This window comes from Notamacropus eugenii, chromosome 4 (assembly GCF_028372415.1).
Source record: "Notamacropus eugenii isolate mMacEug1 chromosome 4, mMacEug1.pri_v2, whole genome shotgun sequence".
Classification (NCBI taxonomy): domain Eukaryota; kingdom Metazoa; phylum Chordata; class Mammalia; order Diprotodontia; family Macropodidae; genus Notamacropus; species Notamacropus eugenii.
Window position 1 is genome coordinate 407,111,725 of NC_092875.1, and position 26,340 is coordinate 407,138,064.

At 37.2% G+C, this 26,340-nt stretch overlaps 1 protein-coding gene across 2 annotated transcripts in view; it reads left to right on the forward strand.

Annotated features, from left to right (window-relative positions):
• Positions 1 to 26,340, forward strand: part of DHX29 (DExH-box helicase 29) — a 360,925-nt gene that overhangs the window by 305,415 nt on the left and 29,170 nt on the right. The window contains exons 2-10 of one of the 2 annotated variants that reach the window (XM_072605597.1): positions 5,023 to 5,093; positions 6,809 to 6,922; positions 8,719 to 8,848; positions 12,710 to 12,855; positions 14,120 to 14,248; positions 19,550 to 19,676; positions 23,198 to 23,353; positions 24,116 to 24,281; positions 24,522 to 24,645. In XM_072605597.1, coding sequence (XP_072461698.1) covers positions 5,023 to 5,093; positions 6,809 to 6,922; positions 8,719 to 8,848; positions 12,710 to 12,855; positions 14,120 to 14,248; positions 19,550 to 19,676; positions 23,198 to 23,353; positions 24,116 to 24,281; positions 24,522 to 24,645 — 1,163 coding nt within the window. The remainder of the gene's footprint in view (positions 1 to 5,022; positions 5,094 to 6,808; positions 6,923 to 8,718; positions 8,849 to 12,709; positions 12,856 to 14,119; positions 14,249 to 19,549; positions 19,677 to 23,197; positions 23,354 to 24,115; positions 24,282 to 24,521; positions 24,646 to 26,340) is intronic. The other variant, XM_072605599.1, reaches the window with a different exon arrangement.

Here is a 26,340-nt window from a genome sequence, read left to right on the forward strand (position 1 = left end):
TGCCCCTTGTAGAACCTATAGGTTGAGGTGAACTTGGGCAAATGTTTTTCTCTCTCTTGGTTTCAGTTTCTTCATCTTTAAAACGTGGGGGTTGCACTTAATGACCTTCTAGCTCTAAATCTGTGATTCTCCGATTGTCTTATGCATCCTTCTGTCAGTCAGCTAACCTTTATTAAGCATCTACTGTATACCAGGCATGGTAGTAAGTGCAAAGGATACAAATAAAAGAAGGGGGAAAAACCCCAGTCCCTATTGTCAAGGAGCTCACAGCCTAATGAGGTAGACTGTATTCAAACCACTGTGTACAAATAACATAGATACGAGAGAGTTTGGAGGTAGTCTCAGAGAGAAGGCACTAAGATTGGGAAAGGCTTTTTGCAGAATGTGTCACTTAAGCTGAGATTTGAAGGAAACCAAGGAAGTGGAGATGAGGTGAGAAAAAGTGTTCCAGGCATGGAGGAACACGTCTGAGTGAAAATGCGGAGTTGGGAAATGGAGAGTCAGGCTGGTGTCAGAGGAGCAGAGTACATGCAGGGGAATAGGTACACATGAACTTGTCCCCTATCCATAATTCTGAAAGGTAGGTTTTTTTTATTCCTTTAATTTGTTTATTCTGTTATCCTTTATATCCAAGTCAAGTATTCATTTGGAAGTTACCATATTATGCAGTCTGAGATTTTAAACTCTACCTAGTTTTCTGTTGGACTGTTTTCTGATTTTTCCAGCAGTTTTTGTTGAACAGTGAGTTATTAGCCAATATCTGGGTTAGTAAATGTTTGATCTGCTATGTTTTACTGGCCCTTGTCAAGTCTTTCATAGAATTTCCTTACTCCCCTCCATTTTCAAAAATAAACTATTACTTTTTTTTACATCTCCAGAATTTCTCCTAGTACCCCAACATTTTCCCCTCCTAGAGAACTGTCTATAGAACACTTGTTTTTTTTTAATAGAAAAATAAGAAGAAAAAGAAAATCAGCAAACTAATTAATACATCCAAAAAGCCAGAAAATATATTGTGTAACAGACTTATGGACCCCTTCTCCACTACCCCCACATACTTTGGACAAGTGAGGTGGAGATGTCTTCTCATGTCTCTTCTTTGGAGCCATGCCTATTCTTTGTACTTTTACAGCATTTGTTTTTTTTCTTGTTTTGTGGTGGTTCTTTCCATTTACATCATTATAGTTACTGTGTATGTTCTCTAATACAGTAATATTCTATTGCATCTTTTTACCACAAGTTGTTCAGCCACTCCCCAATTGATGAGCATCTACTTTGTTTCCCATTATTTACTGCCCTGAAAAATGCTGATATAAATATTTTGGTGTATAGAGGAATTTCTTCTTAATCAGATGACCTCTTTGGGGGAAATAGGAATAATGGAATCTCTGGGTTAAAAGGTATAGACATTTTAGCCACTTTATTAGCCTAATTCCAAATTACTTTCCAAAATGATTATATAAATTTCTTTTTGATGCTTTTTAATAGATGTTGTTTTGTAGGCTAAAATTATCTTCATGCTAAAGGCTTTGCTTATGCCCACACGAGTATGGATTTAGTTCCATAAGTTGTTTCTTCAGACTCACAGTGAAACCAACTTTTCCACCCCTTTATTATCTTCTCCAAGAAACTTTGTGCTTCCTTTAGCTGAGTTCTCTTTGTCTTCTGGTCTCATTCATAGTGAGAATGTCAATGCTGATGGGGTACAATATCACCAGCAACATATCAACTTGTTGTTGATAAGACTTAGGGTTTGTTTTTGTTTTTATTTTTGTCATTGTATCCTCAGTATCTTCAGAGAAGGCATTTGGTAATTGAATCCTATACACTGCTACTAGATTGATCTTCCTGCTATATGAATTTGATCATACCAGTCCACTGTTAATGAACCTTTACTGTTTGTCCATTGCTTACTAAATAAAAACTCCTTAGTCTAATCTTAGAGGCCTTCCACATTTAACACAACCATACCTTTGCAGTTCTGTCCTACAGAACTCCCTCACACACTCTCAAACCAGACTAACTTATCTGTCCTTCCTCCCACAAGCACATGTTGCTTTTTTACCTCCACACCTTTGTTCATGCTAACTCTGCCTGTTAACATCCTTGAAGATCAAGCTCAAGTGTGACCTCTGGAAGTGATTCTTTATTCATCATATAACATAGCAATGTATATTCCTCTTATGTACTTATATTCCAGTGTGCATTTGTATTTTTGAGTGCCCCATAGAAACTTAAGACTATAAGTTAAAGGAGTTTCTCATCCGCATTGGTAGTTTCCCTTTTGTCCTAGGGAGTTCCCCACATGAAAGTCTGGACCAAAGTAAACATTTCATTTCTGCCTACTAAACTATAAGCTTCTTGAGACAAGGATCCCTTTCTTACCTGGCACGTTTATGTCTTTATATTCCATGAATGATTGTTCAGTCAATGAATAAATAGCATAAATAGAAGCAGTTTCCACTTTTTACTACTTTAAGCATTTCTTGTTCAACTCTGATAAGTGTAATAAAGATACTTCTTAATTGTATGGAAGGTTTTATTTATGGAAAAGGTGATGTAATTTGAAGCAATTTAAAATGATTCCAGTTTTCTCATAGATTTTGGTATGATAGGGGTTTAAGTTTCTGACTAAGAGCTTGGTGCCTAGCCTCATGCATAGATTACTATTAATCAGCCACAAGGGATATGACTTTATATGTCATACATAAGAAGTTTTCTAAAGGTTATATATTTTAAAATAAATCTTTATTGTCTGCTTTGTATGCAGCACTATGCTGGCGCAATTAATTTAGATAAGATAGGACCTTTACTCTTAAGGAACTTAGAGTCGAATGCGAAAATAAGATATCAACACTAATAGACAAAATATACAATATTGCATGTTAAGTGCACAGAAGAGTTACAAAACAAAGTGCTTTGTGAGGTCTTAGGGGAGGGAGGCCATTACCAGCTCAGGGTGACCAAGGAAGCTTTCTTGGAGAAGACAGTGTTTGAATTGGGCTTTAAAGGATGGATAGGAATTCAGCAAAGGAAGAAAAAAAGGAAGAACATGTTCTTTCTGCAGGCAGAGAGAACAGCCTGAGCAAAGGCATGATGACTGGAAAGCATAGTGTTTTCAGGAAGGCAGGGAGTTGCCTAGTTTGACTGAAGGATAGTAATATGAAAGCAGGTTGAAAAAATGGTGGTGGCAGGTTGTGTAGGTCCTTGATGCCAAGTAGAGGATTCCAAACTTTACTCAATTGTCAGTGGGGAACCACTGAAGATCTTTTAGCAGAAAAATGCTATAACTCGATCTGTGTGAAAAGGTTATCCTGACAGCAGTATAAAAGGGAGCAGAAGAAGTGGGAAGGCCTGAAACGGAGGCAACTGTATTCTAAATAAGGAGTATAGGGCCTGTTTGAGGATAGTTACTGGAGGAATAAGTGGAGGAGAGGGAGGATTTTGTTTATATTGTCAAGACTGTACCTCGTAACTGATTGGGTGTGAGAGGTGAAGACAGGTAAATGAGTTATGAATATATGAGGCCAGGTGATCAGTGCTACAGACAGAAATAGAAAATTAAGACTGTCAGATTTAGGGGGAAAAGATAATAGGCTTATTTTTACATATGTTGAATTTGAGTTGCCAGTGGATATTAAGATGGGGTTGCCATGTAAACAGTTGGAGATAAAAGGTCTGGTTCTGTAGAGAGGTCAACATGGAAACATAGAGGTGTCATACATATCATTTGAACGGGGTAATGTGTTACCAGTCATACATACTTTATTCTGTCTTTTGGAGAGCGACTTTGTGAAAAAATAATGCTAGAGATTATGGGGTCCAGAGCAAGCATTCAGAAACTCCCTAGAAATGGTTTGGTTAGGATTTGGGGACTGGAAAAAATCTGTGTAGAATTTGGAGAGTCTTCCTGAAGTCTTGAATTGTGTGATAGCATCTCATGTACTGGGATAAAGAAACGAACAGACTTTGTGCTATTATAAATAATAAAAGTAATATCATAGGTACAATAGGTAGAAAACTGTTAAGTAGAGGGCTGTCTGTTATGAAGTTTTCCCTGACTTTAGTCTGCTTCAGACATTTTTCTAACAAACTCAGTATGACAAAACATGGTAGAGTCAGAGTTTAGCTCAGGTACACTCAGATGTTGTACTCATATCTAAAGAGAGTGCCTCATTAGATTATGACAATTATGATATTTAACTACTTAACATGCGTTTGAATCCTTGTGTATCATTTAAGACATAGAACTAAAGGAGTACCCAGAAATAAATTAAATTCTATTTAAATTTACTGACAGATGGTCTGAAGGTCATGTACTTTGAAAATTAAGTTTAAGTAATATTAACTAGTGTTTTCTGATCAAAATGTTAATTGAGGGAAGTGAAATCTGTGATCCTTAAAATTATAATAAACAGTGGTCTAACCCTTGAGTGTATCTCTACAAAAGGAAGTAAAATATTTCTCCTTGATCTTTCCCATTTTGAAAATTTTATTAAATAATTTAGGCCTTTTATGATTCCAGGATTCTAATCTTTCTGCATTTTTCAAACACATACACCCTTCTAGGACCTTTTTGTTACGGATTGATAGTGAACTGGCTTAGCAATAGAAGACAGAAATGAGTTAAAGTGAACCCCTCCTACTTCCTGGCTCTTTGGACAGTGATCCAGATGAAGGCCCAGATCCATACCCTTTCACCTTTGCCTTTTGCTTCTTTCCTTACTAAGACTCAATTCTTACCTGAGTCTTAGGAGAACAGTATTCTAATTAAAGTAAATCTTGTTAAGGTTATTTTAAAAGAGGAATTGTTTATTTCTAGAAAAAAATGTTAATTCATATAATGTTACCTTGTTCAGTTCTCAGACTAGAAATTGAAATTAATTTAGATTATTTATAGAATTGGAATATGTATAATCCCCAAACAGAAATGTTTGGCATTTTTCAGTCTCCTTTATGAGAATTAAATAAAATACTTTAAAAGATATTAATTATTCTTTTTATGTCATTTGTTATGTACAGGTCCAAAAATTTACAGTTTTAATTCAGCAACTGATTCTGGTGCACCAAACCTGGATAAATCTATCTTGAAAGTGAGTAGCAAATTTTCAGTATTTTAAATTAAAATTTGAGCCATTTTTGATAACTTTCCCTTTAAAACTCATTAGTGAAATATATTAATATACTGTTTTCATTCTTCTTATTATTTAAACTCTACACTGAAATCCTATACCAGTTCCTGACTCTGGCATTTAAAGCGACACTGGATTTTCAAAGGCTATGTATACCTACATAGCACAAACTCTGGTGAATCCTGATTTTCAAGTTCTGACTAGTTCTCTAGTCCTTATCTCCAGTCCATTAACTGCTGGTTACTGAGATGCTTCTGTCTGTAGCACATGATGAAACCATTTACTTATTAAAGGCACTGTCTGTGCTAAGGGAGGAAAACATTCTTGAGTCCTTGATGGGAGTACTTTCATGTATCTTACACATATGACCCAGGGCATTCCCTGGCTTTATGGGCTCAGCTTCTTCTTTAAGCCTTTCCTAGGCATCCTCAGAGATCCTGCTATAGACCACCAGTGACCTTAATTTGGATTTCAATTTAAGATTAAGTGGCAGTGTGACTTATGTGTTGTTGTTGTTATGTTTTTGTTTGCTGAAAAGATGAAAAATTTATCTGACTTCTCAATTTCAGTTATGTCTTTGACATCTAAAGCAAATTTACTGAACTTCGGTGCAAGTAGGGAAAAGGGTGTAGTGGGAAAAGCCCTGATGATATCTTAGGGCTTAAGTGTTTCTAGGTCTCCTTACTCTGATTACTAGCCTTGTGAACCTGAACCTCAGTTTGCTCATTTACAAATTTATAATAATACCTTGCCTTGCATATCAGGATTGTTATGAGAACTAAATGAAATAATATTTGAAATGTGAAGTGGAACACTACAAAGCATGATAGAGATGTAAGAAAAGCAACACTGACGGTTCATTAAGATGGGGGAGGGGAACTAATGGTAAGCAGTAGGCTAAAAAGAATACTAGCTGCTGTTCTTTTCCCTTGGTTTACATGATGTTTCATTGTTTTAACATGCTTTCCTCATGTCAGAATGGTGGATTGGGTAGTGCAAATATTGTCATCCCCCTGTAACGTGTGAGAAAACTGAAATTTAAGGAGTAACAGGGGCCAGTAAGTGGCAGGGCTAACACAGCCTCATGTTTTCCAATTCCAGCCCAGTTACCTTGAACTGACCCTGTCACCATCTCACTTCTGTTGCTTTGTGTTCAGGGCAATCTTAGAAAGAACTTGAGCACATTTGTTCTACCAGACTTGTAATGTGGGAAATAATAGACCATGGAAGCTGTTGCTAGAAAGTGAGAGCAATATGGTAAATATGATTGGGACGAGTGAAGGTTTTGAAAACCAAATCACTTTTAAATTTTATTAATATATAATTGGCCTATGGTATGATTTCTTTTTTATTTCTGCTTCATCTCTTTCAAGTCCTGTCCTAGGGCCAATTCAATTTGTGTGACTTAAAACCGTATAAGTGCCTTTTTTTTGTTGTTGTTAGGATGAGAGGGTTTTCCTTCCATGTTTTAGATCATGTTACCATCATTTTATGATATGGTTCTACCACTCTTTCTATATGGTATTTTTCTTTCTTAAAGAGTGTTATCATAGGCATAGTTGACTATATTAGTAACTTTTGGTTTTTGCATACAGATGTGTTTTGTGTTGAAAGGAACTCTACTATGGGATCTGAATTAATTTAGTTTGTCTTTTATGCACCCATTTCTGCGACAGGTGATAATTAACAGCAAACTGGAACAGAGAATTATTGGAATAATCAATGAACATAAAAGGCAAAATAATGATAAAGGAATGATTTCTGGAAGACTTACTGCCAAAAAATTACAGGTATCTAAAACTTTTGGTGTTTATCTTTCTGTAGATTATTGTTGTGGTGGTCTTTTTTTAACTTTTAATCTGCTATCCTACTTAATTTGGTCCATGAAGTTTTCACAATAAAACTATAGAAGTTATTTAAATCCTTTGTAAAATTAATAACAGTTTTTAAATAGAGCAATCTAACTGCATGTGAGAACAGAATGACATTTCTAAACCTCAGTTGGTATTTCATGGCAATATTCATTCAGCAAAGGCACTAGGGATGCAAAGTATATACGTCACTCAAATTTTTTCTCATAATTTTACATTCTGATTCATGGGAGGGGACATATACAGAAATAACATAAGTCTGTGGCTACTTGTAAAGATTCATCAAAATCCCTAGGGAGTCAGTCAGCCAGCTCTGTGTTGGGTACCATACTGAACTCTGAGGCTACAAAGAAAGGCAAAAAAACCTTCCATCTTCTGAAGGAGCTCTTAGTCTGGAGAGATACAAAGAAGATACATCGAGGGGAAGTTAGAGGTAATAAACAAAGGATAGGCTGTAGTATGAAGGGGGATCAGGAAAGACTTCTTGTAGAAGGGAGGATTTTAGCTGAGACTTGAAGGAAGCTAGGGAGACCTAGAGGCAGAGATGAGGAGACAAGAGTATTCCAGGTATGAGGGACACCTGGTAAAAATGCCTGAAGTCAGGGGACAGAATATCTTATGCAAGGAGTGGCAAAGAGGCCATTGTCACAGGATCACTTGGAGTTCATAAGGGATCCGGGATAAAGAAAAGACTAGAAAGATAGGAAGAGGCCAGGTTATAAAGGACTTTGAACACTAAACAGGGTTTAAACCTGAAGGACATAGGAAACCACTGGAGTTTACTGAATGGGCAGTGACATGTTCAGACTTATACTTTAGGAAGATCAGGTTGATAGCTGAGTACAGAATAGACTGTGGCTGAGAGAGATTTGTTTTTTTTTTTTAATTTAATTAATTTGTTTTCAGTTTTCAATAATCACTTCCATAAGTTCCAAATTTTCTCCCCTCACTTCACCTGAGAAGTGCAGTCCCATATGGGCTCCTACTAGACACACCTTCACATTAGTCATGTTGCATAGAAGAACCAAAACAAATGGGAGAAGCCAAGAGAAAAAACAAAACATAACACAAGAGAAAATAGTCTACTCGGATTACACAGTTCCCTCTCTGGATGTGGATGGCACCCTGCCTAAAGAGTGCTTTGGGAGTGTTTTAGGTCCTTGCATTGCTGCAAAGGGCCAAACCCACCAGAAACAGTCCTCACACACCTTGGCTGCCACCGTGTATGGTGTACTCCTGGTTCTGCTCATCTCACCCAGCATCAGTTCATACAAGTCCTTCCAGGTTTCTCGGAAGTTCCACTGCTCATCATTTCTTATAGCACAATAGTATTCCGTTACATTCATATACCATATAATGCTCAGGATTGGGAGAGATTTGAAGCAGGAAGACCTATAGCAGGCTTTGACATTTGTCCAATTGATAAGGACCTTTACCAGCATGTAGCAGTGTTAGAAGAGAGAAGGAGGTATATGTGAGAAATGTTATGGAGGTAGAATTGACAAATTGGATTAGGGATGGGTATGTGAGAGTGAGGAATCAAGTATAATACCATATCACAATTAGTGGGCCTGTCCAGGATGATGATCCAGAAAAGGAGACTAGGAAGTTATCTGATAGGTAGGAGGACCAGGAGAGAATAGTGTCATGTCATCCTAGAGAGGATGATATTCTTTCCTCAAATCTGAGTTTTTCTTCATTTTTTTTCTTTGCAGGATTTATACATGGCTCTTCAAGCATTTTCATTTAAAACGAAGGACATTGAGGAAGCCATGACAAATACTGTTTTATATGGAGGTGATCTTCATTCTGCCTTGGATTGGCTTTGTTTAAATCTTTCAGATGGTAAGCAAAATGACTTTGAATACTTAAGGCTTTTGAGCATTTTCTGCCTCTTAATGTGAAATTTGTAACAAACTCTAACTTGGCATTTGATGGCCTATGCCCTTTTAAAGGCAATACTTTATTTTTTTTATGGAAAGGAATTTTGCTGCTTTTTCTCTATTCATTTAAGTAGTCAATGTAATAATGAACTAATTTACTTTTATATTCTTTAATAAAATACCCTTTAATAATAATGATGTGATTTTAAAAAACCTTTAATAAAACGTGACATTTTTCTCGTATCTTTGGTTCTAAAATATTGTTACAATCTTCTTTTGCCAAGTATTAGAAGTAAGTGATATTTTAAAAATAAAGAAAAGGTCAAACTTGAGATAAAAAGAAATATAGTATTTATTACCTAAGGAAATTGAGAGTAGTTCTAGTGTCTGATACCGTCTTTTTTATTAAACTGATAGGGGCATGGATCCATCACTGAATATAAATAGGGTTGGAAAACTAATATACACAATAGTCTCATTACCAGTAGGTGTCAGTATTTGCTGCATTTTGACAGTGCTGCAATCTAGAAATATATTTTACCTGTGACTACCAAGATGTAAGTTAAGACCTAAATGAAGATCATTTAAAGTTCTACCTTGGTTTTGAGTCCATTGAAACATGTGAATTTAGGGTGGCCCTACTAATTCTGGTCTTACTTTATGTTTGTTTTTGTGCCAGAAGTCTGTGTTTGTTCGCTTTATTGCTTTCCTCTGATACTAGGTGCATTAATATAAAAGTAGTTGATTTTTCCATGTATATTTGTATTTGTGGAGTCGTCATTTCCAACCATAATATCGAGTGTTTAATTTGTGTAAAATGATAGGCAAAATGACAGAAGAAGCAACTGGCACAATTGTTGATTCGGTGTTCCTTATCCTAGAAGTAAAACTCATTGTGATTTAGGTTATAAGATTAGAAAAATCCTGTTTATTTTAAAAAAAAAATCCATCTCCATATTGCCTTTCAGATAAATGTCTTTTTTTCTTATTTGTAACCTTTCACAATCTGACCCAAGCCTATCTTTCCAGTCTTATTACGTTTTTTACTTCCTTTGACTTACTCTGTAATCTAGCCACACTGGCCTTCTGCTGTTCCTTGTGCACAGTTCTTTGCACAAGCTACCTGCTGTGCTTCGAAGGCCCTCCCTCCTTTCTGTGTCTTAGATACAGTTCAGTTCACATATAGCCTTCTGTCTGAGGGCTTTCCTTATTCCCCTAGCTACCAGTACCCTGTCTTTAGGTTACTAATGTATTTAATATTTACGTATGTATTTAATATTTATTTATGAGTATGTGTTGTTTTCCCTGATAGTATGTAGATAGAAAGTCATTTGATTTTGTATCCCTAGTGCTTAGAATATGTAAAAGGCATTTATGAAGTACCCATGTGCCAGGCACAGTCTATCAGGTAGGGTAGCTGTATATATGTGCAAAAGTAAATACAAGCTAACTAGGGGTAGGAGGACATGCACCAGCCGTTGGAGGATCAGGAAAGTCTTCATGGGTCAATCAGAGTTGAGTGTTTAAACAGCATTGAGGGAAACTGGGACTTCTGAGAGGTGGAGAGGAAGGAAAAGTGTATTGAGTGGCATAGGGTATAGCCTGTGTGAAAACATAAAAGCTGGGAGATGGATAGCGAGGGCGTGCCATGGAGAGAAGGACAAAAAAGCCAATTTGGCTGAACCTAAGAGTGATGTGATAAAGCTCAAAAAACAGGTTGGAGCCAAATTGTATATGCTGAACAAAGGAATTTGTATTTGATCCTAGAGATCCCTGGATAGAACCACTGGAGTTTCTTGAGCAGAGGATTTAGAAATATCACTTTGTCAGGATGTGAAGGATAGATAGGAAAGGGGAGAGATGAGATGGAGAGACCCAATTAGGTAGTTATTACAGTCATCTGGGTAAAAAGTCATGAGTTCCTAAACTAGGGTGGTAGCCATACGAAAGGGGACAGAGAGTGAGAGATGTCTTAGAAGTATCAACAAGATGGCGTCATTGATCATGTAGAGTGTGAGAGAGAATGAGGAATGGAGGAGGTACATTAGAATCAGTCAGGGCTTCCAACATTAGGGTATAGGACCAAGGGTTCTGTAGGCCTTGCTTCCAGTTCAAGAGGCAGACCTCTTGGGGTTCAAGGACTGAGAAAGAATGTATACTAAGGGCTCAGTTGGAATTCCATTTATTGCCATCATAGCATAAGGGCATAGTGTAAGCAAAAGTGTAGAATTGACACAGGGTTAGAGAATGGGAAGAGGAAGGAGGGGCTACATGAACAGAATCTCAGCTTCACAGGGCCACTCAGCTGAGGAGAGGGCACAAGGCACAAGGCTTAGTTTATTGACAGTGGCAGGAGATGCTACTGTCCCTTACTTGAGGGTTAGTGGAGCAGGGTGTATTCTTGGGAGGTAAAGAAGGTGCCAGGCTCCTAGGGGCATGATAAGAAGTACCTTAGAGCTGCCTCATTTGAGTATGGGAGCTACCTCAAGGCTGGCTCATTTGCATATCAGACTTACCTGTTGCCTGTTCCCTTGGGTAAGTTACATAGCAAGGTAGGAATGACAGCTGGAGGCCTTCTTGTTTCCTATGACCATGGGGACCACAGCCAAAGTCTATTTTGGCCCGTACAGTAAAGGATAGTTCATTTGTCAGGTTTAGTTTCTGGAAGCATTTGGTGCCTCAAAAGAAACAGGGAAGCTTTCTTTTGATTTTCAGAAGAGGTCTGTCTCACAGAACTTACTGTTCTTTCCATCCTAGTCTTACAGGTCTGGAAGCTAGGGTTGGATGGGTGCAACAAGAGTTGGATGCCCTGTCCTAGATCACGTGGCTGGTTTAGTGTCTGAAGAGGGATTGAAGCTCAGGTCTCTAAGCCCAGCATGGTGTCCACTCTGCCACACAGATTCGGCAAGAGGAATTCACAGGAAATTATTTTAACAGTTTTATTTAAGCAAGGAGAAAATAATGATGCAGCTTACAAAAAGGAGATGACAACTCTGGCTCTTGAGAATAGCATGACAAGAAATAATGGGGCAGAAAAAGAAGTCCTTAAAGAAATGGGAAATTAAAAAAAAAAGAACAGGACAGCAGAGCATAAATATTGCAGATAATGGGCGGCAAAAAAAAATTGAAACTGAAGCAAAGGAGAGATGCTAACGAGATTTAGGGGCAAAGGAAAAAGGTGAAATTTGTAGTATTTGGGTGGAGATTAGAAAAAAGTCTGTATTAATTGAAATGAAGAGATCCATAGCCAAAATTAAGATTGAGTTGTGGCAAAGAGAAAGAGTAACATTTCAGAGAGACAGTCAAAAGGATTTGGTATTTATGTGCAGAGAAAGAAAAATTTAAATTATGTCTGCCAAGTTTTAAGAATTCTTGACTAGCAACTGCCACCCTAGAATCATTGAATTTTAAAGCCAAGAGGGACCTAGACAACATTTAGTCTAATTTCCACCCTTTTTTTTTTTTTAATGTGAGGAAACTGAAGTCCAGAGAAGTATAGTGACTTGTTCAGGATCATGCAGCAGATAAGTTGTCAAATCCCATTATCACAAAATCCACAGATTGTGTACAAATACAATGATTTTACTAGAATTTTGCAAAACTGTTTCAAACAGTGGGCATGATTATTTTTTTAATCTACAAACATATTTGGGACAATGGCATTTGATGTGTAGTGTTTGAGAAAAGTGAAAATTGGGGGGATTCTTGAGAGCTGATGATCTTAGTTTGAAATATAAAAAGAAAAGATTTTGTTTTCCATTTGATAACTTCAGGCACTTCTTTGTATTTATTTTGTTTTGCATTAATTGCTTTCCTTTTCAAGATTCCCTTCCAGAAGGATTTAGTCAGGAGTTTGAGGAACAACAACCTAAAAGCAGACCAAAATTTCAATCTCCTCAAATACAGGCTCCAACTCCACCTCCTCAGCCACCTATTACTAAAAAAAAGGAAGATGAGCCTGAAGTTAAGGTAACTTTAGAAACTGACAATTCAGACTTGTAAAAATAAGTTAAATATATGTGCATTATAACTATTTGAAATAGAAAACAAATCTTGAATGGTTAATACTTTTTTCTTTTTATGTCTCTTCCCTTTTCTTCCTCTCACCCTAGCTATTCCCCAACCCATTTCTGACCTATGGTATAATGGAAATAGTCATACCACCTCTTCAGGTGTATGGATTTGGACATGTTTGTTCATTTCTCTGGGACACAGTTTGTTCATCTGTAAAGAAATTGAACTAAATGACTTCTAAAGTCCCTTCTAGTTTTAAATCTATATTCTTGTAGTCCGACTTTTGATTTTTCCAAAATTTGGGGTTCTCAGGGAAATGTTAAATTCTGTTAGCATTTGGTAAAACCATGACTCAGTGCTGCCATTTTGGAAAACAGTTTGGAATTATGTAAATAAGTGACTAAAAGGTCCATACCCTTTGATGCCTAGTAGGCGCCTTCCCTCAAGGATGCCATTGATAAGAAGAAAGTCTCTGTATACACCAAAATATTTATAACAACATTTATTTGTGAAAGCAAAGAATTAGGAGCAAAATTAGGAGCATGAGGAATGACTTAACAAATTGTATTGCATGAATGTGGTGGAATATTGCTGTGCTGTAAGAAACAAATGTGAATACTGAGAAGCATAGAAGGATTTGCATGACCTGATGCAAAATGAGGTAAGCGGAACTAAGAAAACTACACAACAATGGAAATGATCAGGCCCCCAGCAAATAATCAAAAGTGAATGTTGCAGAATTACAAAGAATAGTCATGGCTCCAAAGAAAAGACATGAGATGATGTCCATCCCATTCCTTTGCAGAGATGGGGGAAGTCCATTGGGTGTGAACACTGCATATATTTTCAGACTTTTTAGATGCATTGATCAGTTTTGCAGATTTTTTTCCTTTAAAAAAATTATTTAATATATGCTGCGTCTCTCTAGGAAAGGGCAGAGGGGAGAAATTCTGGTGGCATGATAAAGATAGCAGTAAAAATGTATGTTTTTAAGGTTCACTTTACATTTGTTGAGCCTTGGACACTCTTCAAGTCTTTTAAGTTTTATTTGTTAAATCAAGAAATTATCACTCTTAAATTTGATTCTGTTCTATTATGTTGATATAATTGTTGATTATAATTATAAAGATTGTAATTACATAATTATAGTGTTGAGATACATATATATATGACTTTTCACCTCTAATCTTAATTTTTCTGATGTTTACTCTTTTCCTAGCCAAAAAATGCAGAAAAGGACAAAGAAGTAAATATGAAAGAATGGATTTTGCGGTATGCCGAACAGCAGAGTGAAGAAGAAAAGACTGAAAATTCTAAAAGTTTAGAGGAAGAGGAAAAATTTGACCCTGTAAGTTAGAGATTTGTGACAAGTTTTACTTTGAAAGATAATTGACAGAATGGTTCTTGTATATGAATCTCCATGCTAAATCCTTTGGGGAAGTGGAAAGCAGTATTAGAGATATCCCTGCCCTTGGAGTACTTCAGTTTTTATCCACACAGCTATCCTGTCAACAAAAAAGTACTTAAAATGCAAAGCAGTATATGGATACCATAGAAGCTCAGGGAAAAAAAGAGTGCTTCTGCCAGAGTGGTTAGAGACAAAGGTAGTAAGAATTTAGCTAGTCTGAGCAGAAAGACATGAACAAAGATTCAGAGACAGGGCTAGCTATACATGTAATCTTTCAAAGACACTAAATAGATCAGCCTGTCTGCGGAAGATTTGTGTTCAGAAAATGAAGTTTGAAATGTCCATTGTAATAAGACATGCTTGGCTTTGAAGGACAGGTCAGCAGTTTAGAATTTCCATTGTAAATTGCTGAGAGCCCTTGGAGGTTTTTGAGCAGAGAAAATGGTGTTTCAGAAATAACAATTTACTGGCAGCATATGGAGTAGATTGTAGCTAAGGAGACCTTCAGGAGGCTATTGATAGTCCTAGTGGGACTTAAGCAGCTGATCTAAGGTGTTCTGACCAAGTGGGAATGGAGAGAGAGAGACAGGGACCTGAGAAAAATAGAGAAGCAGAAATCAAGATGTTCTGCCTGTCTTATCCTACTGGGGGGTGGGGGGGTGAGAACCTAGGGGTTCAGAGAGTGAGGGGAATGTTGACAAATTGGGAAGTTGGGACAAGGAACCACTACTGGAAGGAAGCTGATAAATTTGGTTTTAGATATTAAATTTGTTACAAAATTGTCTAAGTTGTTGGAAAAATCACATTAGAATGGATTACCTTCCCTCCCTTTCAAGGGAATTATGTCAGATTGTAGAGCATTCTTATTTAGTGTATGTGAGAGAGAACAAATACTTAAAACTTAAAACCTTGGAAGAGCTTTCCCTTTGGGTAGATTTGAGGCACAGGCCGCCCTGAGGGAGACGCAAGTAGGAATAGTCACTGGGGAGCTACTGATTTTGTGTGAGTGGCTTGTTTGGGGGGCAGCTGTCTCACAGATACTGTAAATGAAATTCACATAAATAGAACTAGTGGTTTGACTAAATGACCCATGAAGCCCTTTACAACTTTACTATTCTGTGATAGACTTTTCGGGGGAGGACAATAGGGCTAAATGAAGTTGTTTTGCATTGATTAAGCCTTTTAAGGAGCAATATGTTCTACTCTGTAGAGCTGGTCTTGGAGTCAAGAAGCGCTGGATTCAAATCCTGCCCCTGACACTGTATGATCATGCACTTAGCCTCTCTAAGCCTCAGTGTCTTTATCTGTAAAATGAGACAGTAATATCTATAGAGCCAACCTTTTAAGATTGCTATGAAGTATAAATTTGATAATTTTTGGAAACTTGTGTTTCATATTTACAAATTAATAGTATGTTGTAAAGCTTCATGTAACCAACCTCAGTGATGGGTGAAGTATTCCATATAAATTTTCCAGTTAACTGAAACTCCTTTAACACCAAAAAAAAATTTTTTTTTTTTGCCTTGCCAGTAAATAATTCTATCTTCCCTGTTGCAAGGCAAACCAGACCAGAGACCAGAATGTAGAAGTGCCTCTCATTGGTTCACAGCAATCCCCTTGGAGACATGTAAGATCTCCAGGTGATGTCTAGCCTCATTTTTAGCACCGTACTTGGCTTATAGGAAGCACTTCATCTTGTTGACTTTGAGTTTTTGAAGACAGCTCCTTGAAACAATGCCAACAGCCTTCTGCTAGGATTTCTGCAACATCAACTTTTTTGTGCAAGCTGCTCAGTCTTCCTAATATTTCTGAACTGGAGTTCAGAGAGTAAAGCTATGGGACCTCCCTTGGCTCATATTTGACCTTAAGTTTCATGAAACACCTGAAACTGCCTCATATTAAATTGAGCTCATCATGGAGGCTAAAGCCCCAGCTTTAGGCCACTGATCAAGTTGAGGCACCACAGGGAGCTTTTTGTACATCATCTTTCACACCAACTAGAATATCCATTCAGTGACCTACAGAGTTTTCTGGAGACCCTTGAACTGTTGTCCTTCTGTCTAACCATCATAGACCTCATCATATCTGACCCAAAGTGCCATAGACAACCAGTCTTGTAAAGCTGGATCTCTAGGATAGTAGCCTGGCAGAAGTGGCCTCAGCCACATTGATGAATCTAAGTGTGGTAGAGAATAAACTTGAGGACGCCCACCTTTAGGATGTGCTGCCCTCTCTGCACTCCTTCCTTAATCCATCTGTGTTAGCCCCCAATCCCATTACATATGGCCTACCCTGGTTCCCTCCTCCATCTACCAGAAGTTCTCCCAGCTGCTACCTGAAACAAGCAAGTTGTGCAGTCCACAGGCCAGCTTCTCTTTGAGTATGTTCGTTTCCCTCTGTTAACATCAAAAAAAAAACCCAAAACTTTTTTTTTTTTTTGCCTTGCCAGTAAATAGTTCTATCTTTGCTGTTGCAAGGCAAACCAGACCACAGGCCAGCTTCCCTTTGAGTCATTTCCCTCGATTTGACATGGTTATCTACCTTAGCTTGTGGTAGGCCACTGACTACCACAGATGGGGAAAACCTCACATTCCTGTGATAATGATTACAATCATTTGATTTCTCTTTTAGGAAAAAAAAACCCACTTTTTTATTATAAATTTAACCATCAAATTTAAATAAAGAAAAAAAGGAATAAATCTTACCCAAAATCCATACAAATCATGTCATAGACAGTTAAAGGGATTACCAACCAACAAACCAAAAAGCTGTACTTATTTTACTCTAGATGTAGTCATTTTACATAGTTCTCCTAATCTCCTATCCCTTCTTATCTTTCCATATTTTCCTTATATGTTTCTTTACACACACATACACACACACACACACACACACACACACACACACACACTTTATGGTATTATTCAGTTTCAAAAATATTCCATAACTTATTATTGTTATTAGACACATTTCCAAGTTTTTTGCTCTTAGAAAGAAAACTATTAATATTTTTCTACTAAAAAAATATTGAGTTTTTAATTTTTATTACAGTGATTGTTTATAAAAATGTTTCTAAATGGGTTGCATACTTCCTTGATTTTCTAATAGAAACATACAGAATATAATTTAAACTTACTTGGTGCCTCAGTCAGAATTTTTATTGACTGTTTGCCCTAAACTGAATAGTCCCAGAATATTTCTGACTCTAGCAGCACTCTTTCTTTCTCCTCTTAATGTTTTTAATCTATTGGGATTAATAGGGAAAACACCTAGTTAAATCAGTAAGCTTAATTCTAAACCTTTTTCTCACCTAAGTCTAGTTTAATACCTGTACACAAGAGTAAAATACTTGTATGGATTTTGTAACTGTGTGCTACACACTGGAGAAGATGAAAAGATAAATAAGCCAGTTCCCGCCTTCAGGAAGTAATAAAACATGTGCACACATGTATAACTACAATGTAAAATAAGTAAGTTCTTTTCAGGATCTGAGGCTCAATATCATTTCTTACTGGAGAGTCAAGAAAGGCTTTTTGGAAAAGCGGCATCTGAGCTAGATCTTAAAAGATGGGTGGAATTTGAGCAGGAGAGTGTAGAGCAGAAAAGCAGCCCAAGCCCTGGAAATGGTATAAATAATGGTATAGAAAAATATCACAGGATGTTGATGATGGGGCGGTGAGTAGTCCAGTTTTGATAGAATATAGAATCCTTAGAGGGGAGAAGGATAAGAAAAGGCAAATAGCAACATGCAAATCCTGCCTCAAACCAATTTGACCCAAGCCTTCTTTCAGCCAAAGACAAGGTTTATTAGAACACTGGTCAAGGTGGGCATGATTCTAAAAATCTGCTATATTGACCAGACTGAATCTGAACCATTGGCTAAAATCTTAAGGAATCTGAGCATTTGTGACACTTGTATTGACAAGCAGGACAGATTGAGTGTACCTTAATGAGGCAAGATGAATCTTACATACAGAAAGATTTTGGAAGGGATCTAGGACTGACCAAGTAGTCTAGAGTGACTGGGAGGTAACAGAGAAGGACCAGGAATGCCAAGGACCATGTGGCCAGGGGAGTATGGCATCTAGATGGGACCCAGGGTGGGAGGTAGCCAGGGTGACCTGAAAGTAACAGATAGTAAAGGCCTGGGTTAAGTTAGGAGTAACGGACAGTTTTAAGATTAGACATAGGCTTCAATGAAAGGACAGTTGACTGGGATGGGTCGACTTGACCAAGTGGGAAAATTCAAGGAGTGTTCAGGGGCAAGTTCAAATTTTTTTGTGGTAAGGGACAAAGGTCTCGACTTGGACCCATGCGCATCAGAATAACAGGCCTTGAATAATATGCTGATATGTTCAGTTTTATGGGGTAGGTAATAATAAGCCATTGAAAGCTAAGCTTTGGCACACTGACCAGGCTTGACCCAAATGGGATGTGGATGGCCATAGTAGGTTAGTCACCTGGAGATCAATCCTAGAGGGCATGAGACTTGTGATGGCTACAGATGTGGAGATCCAGCCCTCATTCTGAGTTTCTGCCTTCAAGAGCTCCTGTGCATGAGGCATATCTCCACATAAGATGGAGATAACTTTCCTAGGCAATGATAGTACTTTCCACCTGTAAGCTGGGCTGTAAGGTTCCTCAGCACCAGAGAATAGTAGGAGACTCTGCCTTGATTCGTTATTTTGGGTAATACTGAATCCTTCCAGGTTAGCACAGCCTGCAGTGTACTCTGAATTCAAGAATCTAGGGTTTGGAGAATACAGTAATTGCAGCAGTTGTCTCTCATCCTCTTATATCCTTATACTAAACTTTGCCTAAAACTATAACAAATGCTTTGAATGGTCATTTCCTTAATCTCTAAATTTGGTTGTACAGGCAGATCATTACATAGGCTGAGAGAAATACATAGATGAGAAATCTGAACTACAAGGGTGGAACGATTTAGTCAGGAAACACCTAGAACAGTGCCTTGATAATCTTTTAACTCCCTTCCAGCTTTGATATTATGATTCTATTCTGTGACAATTAGTATTAGAAGTCTGAAGCTTGGGCTTCCCATTATACTTTGCCCCTTAAATGATAATTATGGGGTCATAGGATTAAAAGCAGAATCATCTAGTTTAGACCCATTGTTTTACAGATGAAGAAATCAGCCTTAGGGGAAGGAAGTGTAGATAAATTAGTTAAATCTTGCTAGTTTCTGGATTAACCTCATACTGATTATCTTATTTGAAACAGAATGAAAGATACTTACACCTTGCAGCAAAGCTTCAGGATGCAAAGGAACAGGCAGCTTCCTCTAAGCTAGAAAAAAACAAGCAAAGCCAGAAGGAGGCCCAAGAAAAAATAAGGAAATATCAGAGGGGTGAGTTCTTACAAATTGCTTTACTCTATAAGCTTATGTTTAATTTTTTCCTCTTTTGCCATTCCACCATGGGAATTGTTTCAATCTGATGTTTCCATTCTTACCTTATTGTTTTTACTACAAAATGCCTTGCCATTCGCAAGGGATAGGTGCTGTAAATCCCTGTGAATAAACAGCTTCTCATGTTATTTGTCTCCAACGTAAAATGCTTCAGATAATAGCCCACTTGCATTCCTTTTGTTCAGTGTTTTTTAAATATTATTTAAAATATTCTGATTGCAAGGAAGATGATTCATTTAGTTAATGATGGCATGCCTGATCAGCCACAGAAGGCAACAGATATTCAGAATTCATAGAGATAAGGAGATACTAGACATTAGCAGGAGGAGGGGAATAAATGAGGGGAAGCTATATTGTTAGTGAAGCCATGCGTTAATGAGCCAAAGAGAGAACATAAACAGAGGAGATGGAACATTGGCTTTTTTATTGTTGTTTTTAAGGGCAGGAAGAGGGGTCATCACTAGTATTTAGAACAGAAGGTTCTTGCCACAAGGGAGCCTTAGGGGTCTGTAAGAGACCCATCACTTAAGGTTCTAGACTTTGACAAATTAGAAATAGGTGAAAATAAAAATGCTGACTGATCATCATCATTACTTAAGAGAAATTTTTAAAAATTGTTTTACCAACCTAAGGTAACTGATATAGGAGAACAAAAGAGATCAGCCACACATTTTATCCAGCAAATATTTGATTTCCATTGCAGTAACAATACAAATAAACCACAATCCTTGGCCTCATGGAACTTGTAGCCAGCTGGGATATAGTGAAACATGTACATAGATGTAAATTGAAAGTCATTTACAAATGGAGGAGAGAGGGAACACTAACAACTGAGGGACTCAGGGAAGGCCTCAGTGGCACTTAAACTGGGCTTTAAACGTGTATTGGAATGCCGAGAGATGGAGGTGAAAAGGGGAGACCATTGTAGGGATGGCTTGTAGCCTGTACAAAGACACAGGGGTAGGTGATAGAAGTGGTGTCTAACGAGAACAAGTAGGCCAGTTTGTCTGGAATGAAGAATGGAATAAAATTGGTCTAAAAAAGATGAGCTGGAGCCAGATTATGAGGGTTTTAGTAGGCAGACAGAGGAGTTTGTTTTCTATCCTAGAGGGACTTAGGAAGCCACTGGAGTTTCTTGTGTAGGGTAGTGATATATATGTTAGGAATATCAATTTAGTGACTCCAAATGGGATACATTGAATAGGGGAGAGACTAGATTGAGAGAAACCAGATTGGGAGGCTCTATAATAGTCTAGTCAGAAGATGAAAAAGACCTGAATGAGTTAGAGTGGAGGTTGTGTGAGATGAGAGTATTGAGAGATGTTGTGGAGGTAGAATCAGCAAGATTTGGCTGTGTTTGGGGGAGGGGAAGATAAACAGTTTGTGAACTTGGGTAACTGGAAAAATATTGATGCCCTCAATGAAAATAAGAAAGGTTGGAAAAGGGGTAAATTTTGGGTCGTTGGAGGTGTTAGGGGAAGGAATAAGTACAGTTTTAGTTATGTCAAGTTTGAGGTGTCTATAGGACACCTTAAAGATGTCCAGCTGACTGTTGGTGAATTTTAGTGAGACCTTATTCCAAAACTAAGATATGTACCATGATAAGGAGAAGAAATTTTTGTGAAACTAACACCAGCCCACAACTTCCTCTGAATTATTTGTCTTTGACTATTAAAAGAATTTTTTTAGCAGAACATTAAAATTGTATTTTGTTATTAAAATGAAGCTTTGTAAAAGTCCCGCACAGTGCCAATTTATGATCAAATTTTGTCCAATTTAATAACATCTCTTTTTGTGAATAACACTATTTCATTGTTGATTCATCAAATCAGTGTTTGCCATTTGTAGGTGAGATAATAAATGTTAACAGGCACTACTCTCTCAGGGTGAATTCCATAGTTGAATAACAGTTAAAAAAAAAACTTTGATGTGCTTAGGTGAACATATGATTTTGAAATATTTCTTTGCTACAAGTACAAAAATTTATTGGGAACAGTTGTAGCTCAGCAATTATACGATAAGATCTGACTGATCCTTCTGGCTGGCTGTAGCTTCAGCCCTTAGTGGAATTCACAGCTCTGCAGGCTCTGGAGTACTGTGTTATACTAGCCAGATTCATAAATTGAATAAACCATAAAGCCAACTATGATGTAAAGCTAGTATTAAGTATATACTTTATGGGAGATACACTTTTCAAGACTCTGCCTGTGGTACTTTCTTATGGGAGGTAAGTCTGTTTAGGAGACCAAATTACTAAACATTAGAAGGTTGCTTGATCATCAGGAAATTCCAACACTGTAAAGAGAATTGGATGTTTTTAAGGGATATTTCCTTTACGTTAGAATAGTTTAGCGGATATTTATATTACTCATGAGTTTTCCTATACAAAAAACTGGTTATCTGGAATCAGAGCATTCTCCTCTGTGGATAATATAGGGTAAACCCTAGCTGATTGTTACTCTGGTTCTTTCTAGATTCCATATATGCTACTGACTTAGTGTGAAGACCAATGTTACCTCGGATATATAATACAGTACAGTTGAGGTGATTTTGTTCGAGATCTTTGTTTCTTGGTGAGAGTGACAGCATGGTGGGAATACCACTGTAATTGGAATCTTTGTGACCATGGACAAGTGACCTAACATCACTGAGCCTTAGTTTCCCCATGATTAAAATGGAGATGATAGACTTACAGTATTGCAAGTTCATAGAGTGTTATATAAATGTGAACTGTTGCTGTTTATTGGATTTTGAAAACACCTAGGTCTCACAAACAACTTATTAACAAATGTCTCTTAGAGTGGGTTGCTTCTGTGATTAATCATCTGTTCTAGCTGGACCTGACTCAGTACTATCCTCTGATGTCATGCTGTGCAAGTGGTTTCTACTTATCTCTGCTGTGGTTATTTTCTTCTGTCACTTCTCTCATTTGTCAGTGAAAGAATGTTTTTTACCACAATTTTAGGGTTATGGGGTTTGAGTTTGGAAGGGAATTCAGAAAACTCATTGTATACGTGAATATATTGAGGCCTAGAGAGGTTAAATGATTTATCCAAGGTCACAGCAATAGAAAATAGCGGAGCTGGGATTTTAACTCAGGTCTCCTGGTGCTATCTTCTTCTCAAAAGATTTATTGATTGTCTTTTCTCCTTTCACTGCTACTTATCCCTTGCTTTTTGGCTTTGATATGTATGGGGCTTGGCTTGTATCATCATCAACTGTGAGCTCCTCCCCTTCCTTCTTTAGCAAAGACCACCTCACTTCCTCTGTACTCTATTTTTCACCTGTGGTTAACTGTTTTTATCACTGTTTGAAGACTTCTTACATTACTTTCAAGTTCTTAGTTTCATACAGTTGAAGCTGGTTATAGACTAATCACCAAATAAATTAAACGTTAACTATACCATTTCGGAGAAATCATGGTAAATACATGAAACTAACATTTTAGGTTTTTTTGGTAGAAATGGAAACTTTAGAAGATCATCCCGTGTTCAATCCAGCCATAAAGATTTCCCAGCAACAGAATGAAAAAAAAAAACCATCATTGGCTGCTGAAGGGGAAGGAACATTGAACTTAAATTTATTTGAAAACTCTGTGGTTGCAGAAGAAGAAAAAGGTAAAAGACTTGATCTTGTATAATTTGCAAAATAACAATGAAATATTCACAATTTTGTATCATGAGATAATATTTTCAACTGATTGACTATAATGAGTCAGATTGCTGTTTTGAAATTTATCATATGCTATGTCACTTGCCTCTGAATAAGCTTTAGCCTTACAAGAAAACTAATTCTTATTCCTAATTGTCAAATAAAAGCCATTTTTGTGCATAATTTCTCAAAGTTAGTTCTTATGCAGAAAAATCTAACTTAAAAATCTAGAAAACAATGCTTCCTGGGTTTATTCTTTTTTTGGGACATAGTCTTTTACAAGAACACTAGATTTCTTAAGGCCTCAGAAACAAATTTGAAAGGTGAATTTCTGAATTTTCTCATTTCTGCTTTTAGGTGGCAAGATATTTTATTGAAGTCATTTTCCACAGTTACCCATTTAACTCTCAGGGCTGCCCTTTTCATGTCTTTGTCCTTCCTACTTTTTTTAAAAAAGTGCCATGCCTAAAAATGAGACATGCATGATACTTCGTAGATCATAGATTTATAGAGCTCATTTTTAGTCCAGTGCCTTTATTTTACATATGAAGAAACTAAGACGCAGGTTAAGGAACTTGCTCAAGGCCATACCATTAGTAAGTTGCAAAGCCAGAATTTGAATCCATGCCTTCTGACTCAAAATCCAACCCTTATCCTGTATCATACAATTCAAGAGATTTTTCTGCTGCTACTTGATTATAAGTTAAATTGCTTATGTGCCATTTTAGCAAAAAAGAAAGATCCTCGTGATGTGAGAAATTTTGACTACACTGCTCGAAGCTGGACTGGTAAATCTCCCAAACAGTTTCTTATTGATTGGGTCAGGAAAAATCTTCCCAAGAGTCCAAATCCTTCCTTTGAAAAGATTGCAGTTGGTAAATACTGGAAATGTAGGTATGTATTCTGGAGAGCTGAATGAATAGTTTTTAAAATTTAAATGTATAATATTGATTTTCCATGAATTGGACATTTGGAAAGATAAGTTGATGTTACAGATGGATAGAGTTCACAAATATTATCTGACTTACAGACCTTTTTATGTAAAAAATTCATAAAGTAAATTTAGGTTGAATATTGATTGATAGAAAAATGTACTTCATCAATTTTGTAAACACATTATTTTCTGCTTTAAAGAGTAAAAGTAGTTAAATCTGAAGATGATGTGCTGGTGATATGTCCTACAATTCTGACAGAGGATGGCATGCAAGCTCAGCATCTGGGAGCGACTCTGGCTCTTTATCGTTTAGTAAAAGGACAGGTGAGACTTGATTCTTCTAAAAGATCCCTAGTTATTACATTGATGTGTAATGCATTCTATAGCTGGCCCATATTTGATAATTTTTTTGGCTACATTGTCTTCACATTCTGCTGAGAAATCAGGGTCACCAGCATATCACAATGAGACGTCAGTTTAGGATTTTATTGAAGTGATACTTGATTTCATAAGTCATTTGTGGACATTGGTTCCTTTTCTAAATTTTAGATTAGATTAAAGGCAAGCTTCCTATTTACAAAAAGACTAAAACAAAACATTAGAGAAGAAAACCTCTGAAAATTCTTAATTCTCCTCCTCATCTTGCCCCCAAAAGAAGAAACAATGGAATTGTCAAAACATCATTTTATAATAATAGTATTTCATCTTTAAAGAGCTAGATTCAGAAACATGGTTAATTTAAAATCGACATCACCCCTGAGCCCAACAAAATAATTCAACCAGTAATTTTAATCCTAGATCTGCTTGTTTACTGTTGAAAGAAACTTAAGTTTATACTTCATTTTTCAATCATGAAACAGAAATTGTATGTTTGGACAGCTTCGTAGAGTTGACAGGAATAATTATCAACAGAAGCATAGGATACTACACTAGAACTTCTCTCTTTTAAATTATTTCATATGAGTAGTCCGATTTTAACTCTGGCTATAGTGACTTATTTCTAAGTATGCCAAAAAGATTTATCATCAGATATTTGTAACTCTTATCTAGTAGTCCATATGCTAGGGGAGCTAAATAGTTAATTCTTAGTGTATTTGATAAAGATCATGGATTTAGGACTAAAAGAGCCCTTAGAAGTCCTCTAGTCTTTTATAGATGAGGAAACTGAAACCCAGAGAGATCAAGCATCATTCTTAACCCATCCTGTCACCCAAGGTCACTCAGATAGGAAGGAGTAAAGCTAGGATTTTAATCAATCAACAAGCATTTATTAAGTTTCTACTGTGTTCTAGGTAGCCTACTATGCACCAAGGATACAAGTGTAAAGAATGAAACAATTCTATTGGGGAAGATACTAAATTCATTAAAAAGTATGTGTAAGATAAATATAAAGAGAATAAACGTGAAGTGATTAAGCAAAGGCAGTTTGGAAGAGGAGACACGAGTAATTGGCAGAATCAAGAAAGACCTCCTCTAGAAAGTACTGCTGATGGAGCTGCCTCTTGAATGAAGAGAGGAGCTCAGTGAGATGTGGAGGTGAGAACTTTCCAGGTGTGGGAGAACAGCAAGAGTGCCAATTGGCCAGATTGTAGAGTATGGGCAAGGGAAGAATGCATAATCCTGGAAATAGAGACTAGAGTAACGGGCTCTAAATGCCAGATAGAGGAGTTTGGTAATAGGGAGCTTTCGAACAAGGAAGCAACATGGTCAGACCTGTGCTTTAGGAATATTTTTTTGACAGCTATGTGGAGAGTGAATTGTATAGGAGAAAGACCAGGAGCCTAATCAGGAAGCTCTTGGCAGCAGTCCAAGAAAGAAGTGATAAAAGACGTGAACTGGGGTGGTAGCTGTGTGAGTAAAGAGAAAGGGATGGATGTAACAGATGCTTTAAGGACTGTCAGGGACAGGTAGGGTGGTTCAGTGGGTAGAGCACTGGGCCCTGGGTCAGGAAGGCCTGAGTTAAAATCTGGCCTCAGACACTAGCTATGTGACCATGGGCCTCTATGGACCCTGTAGCTC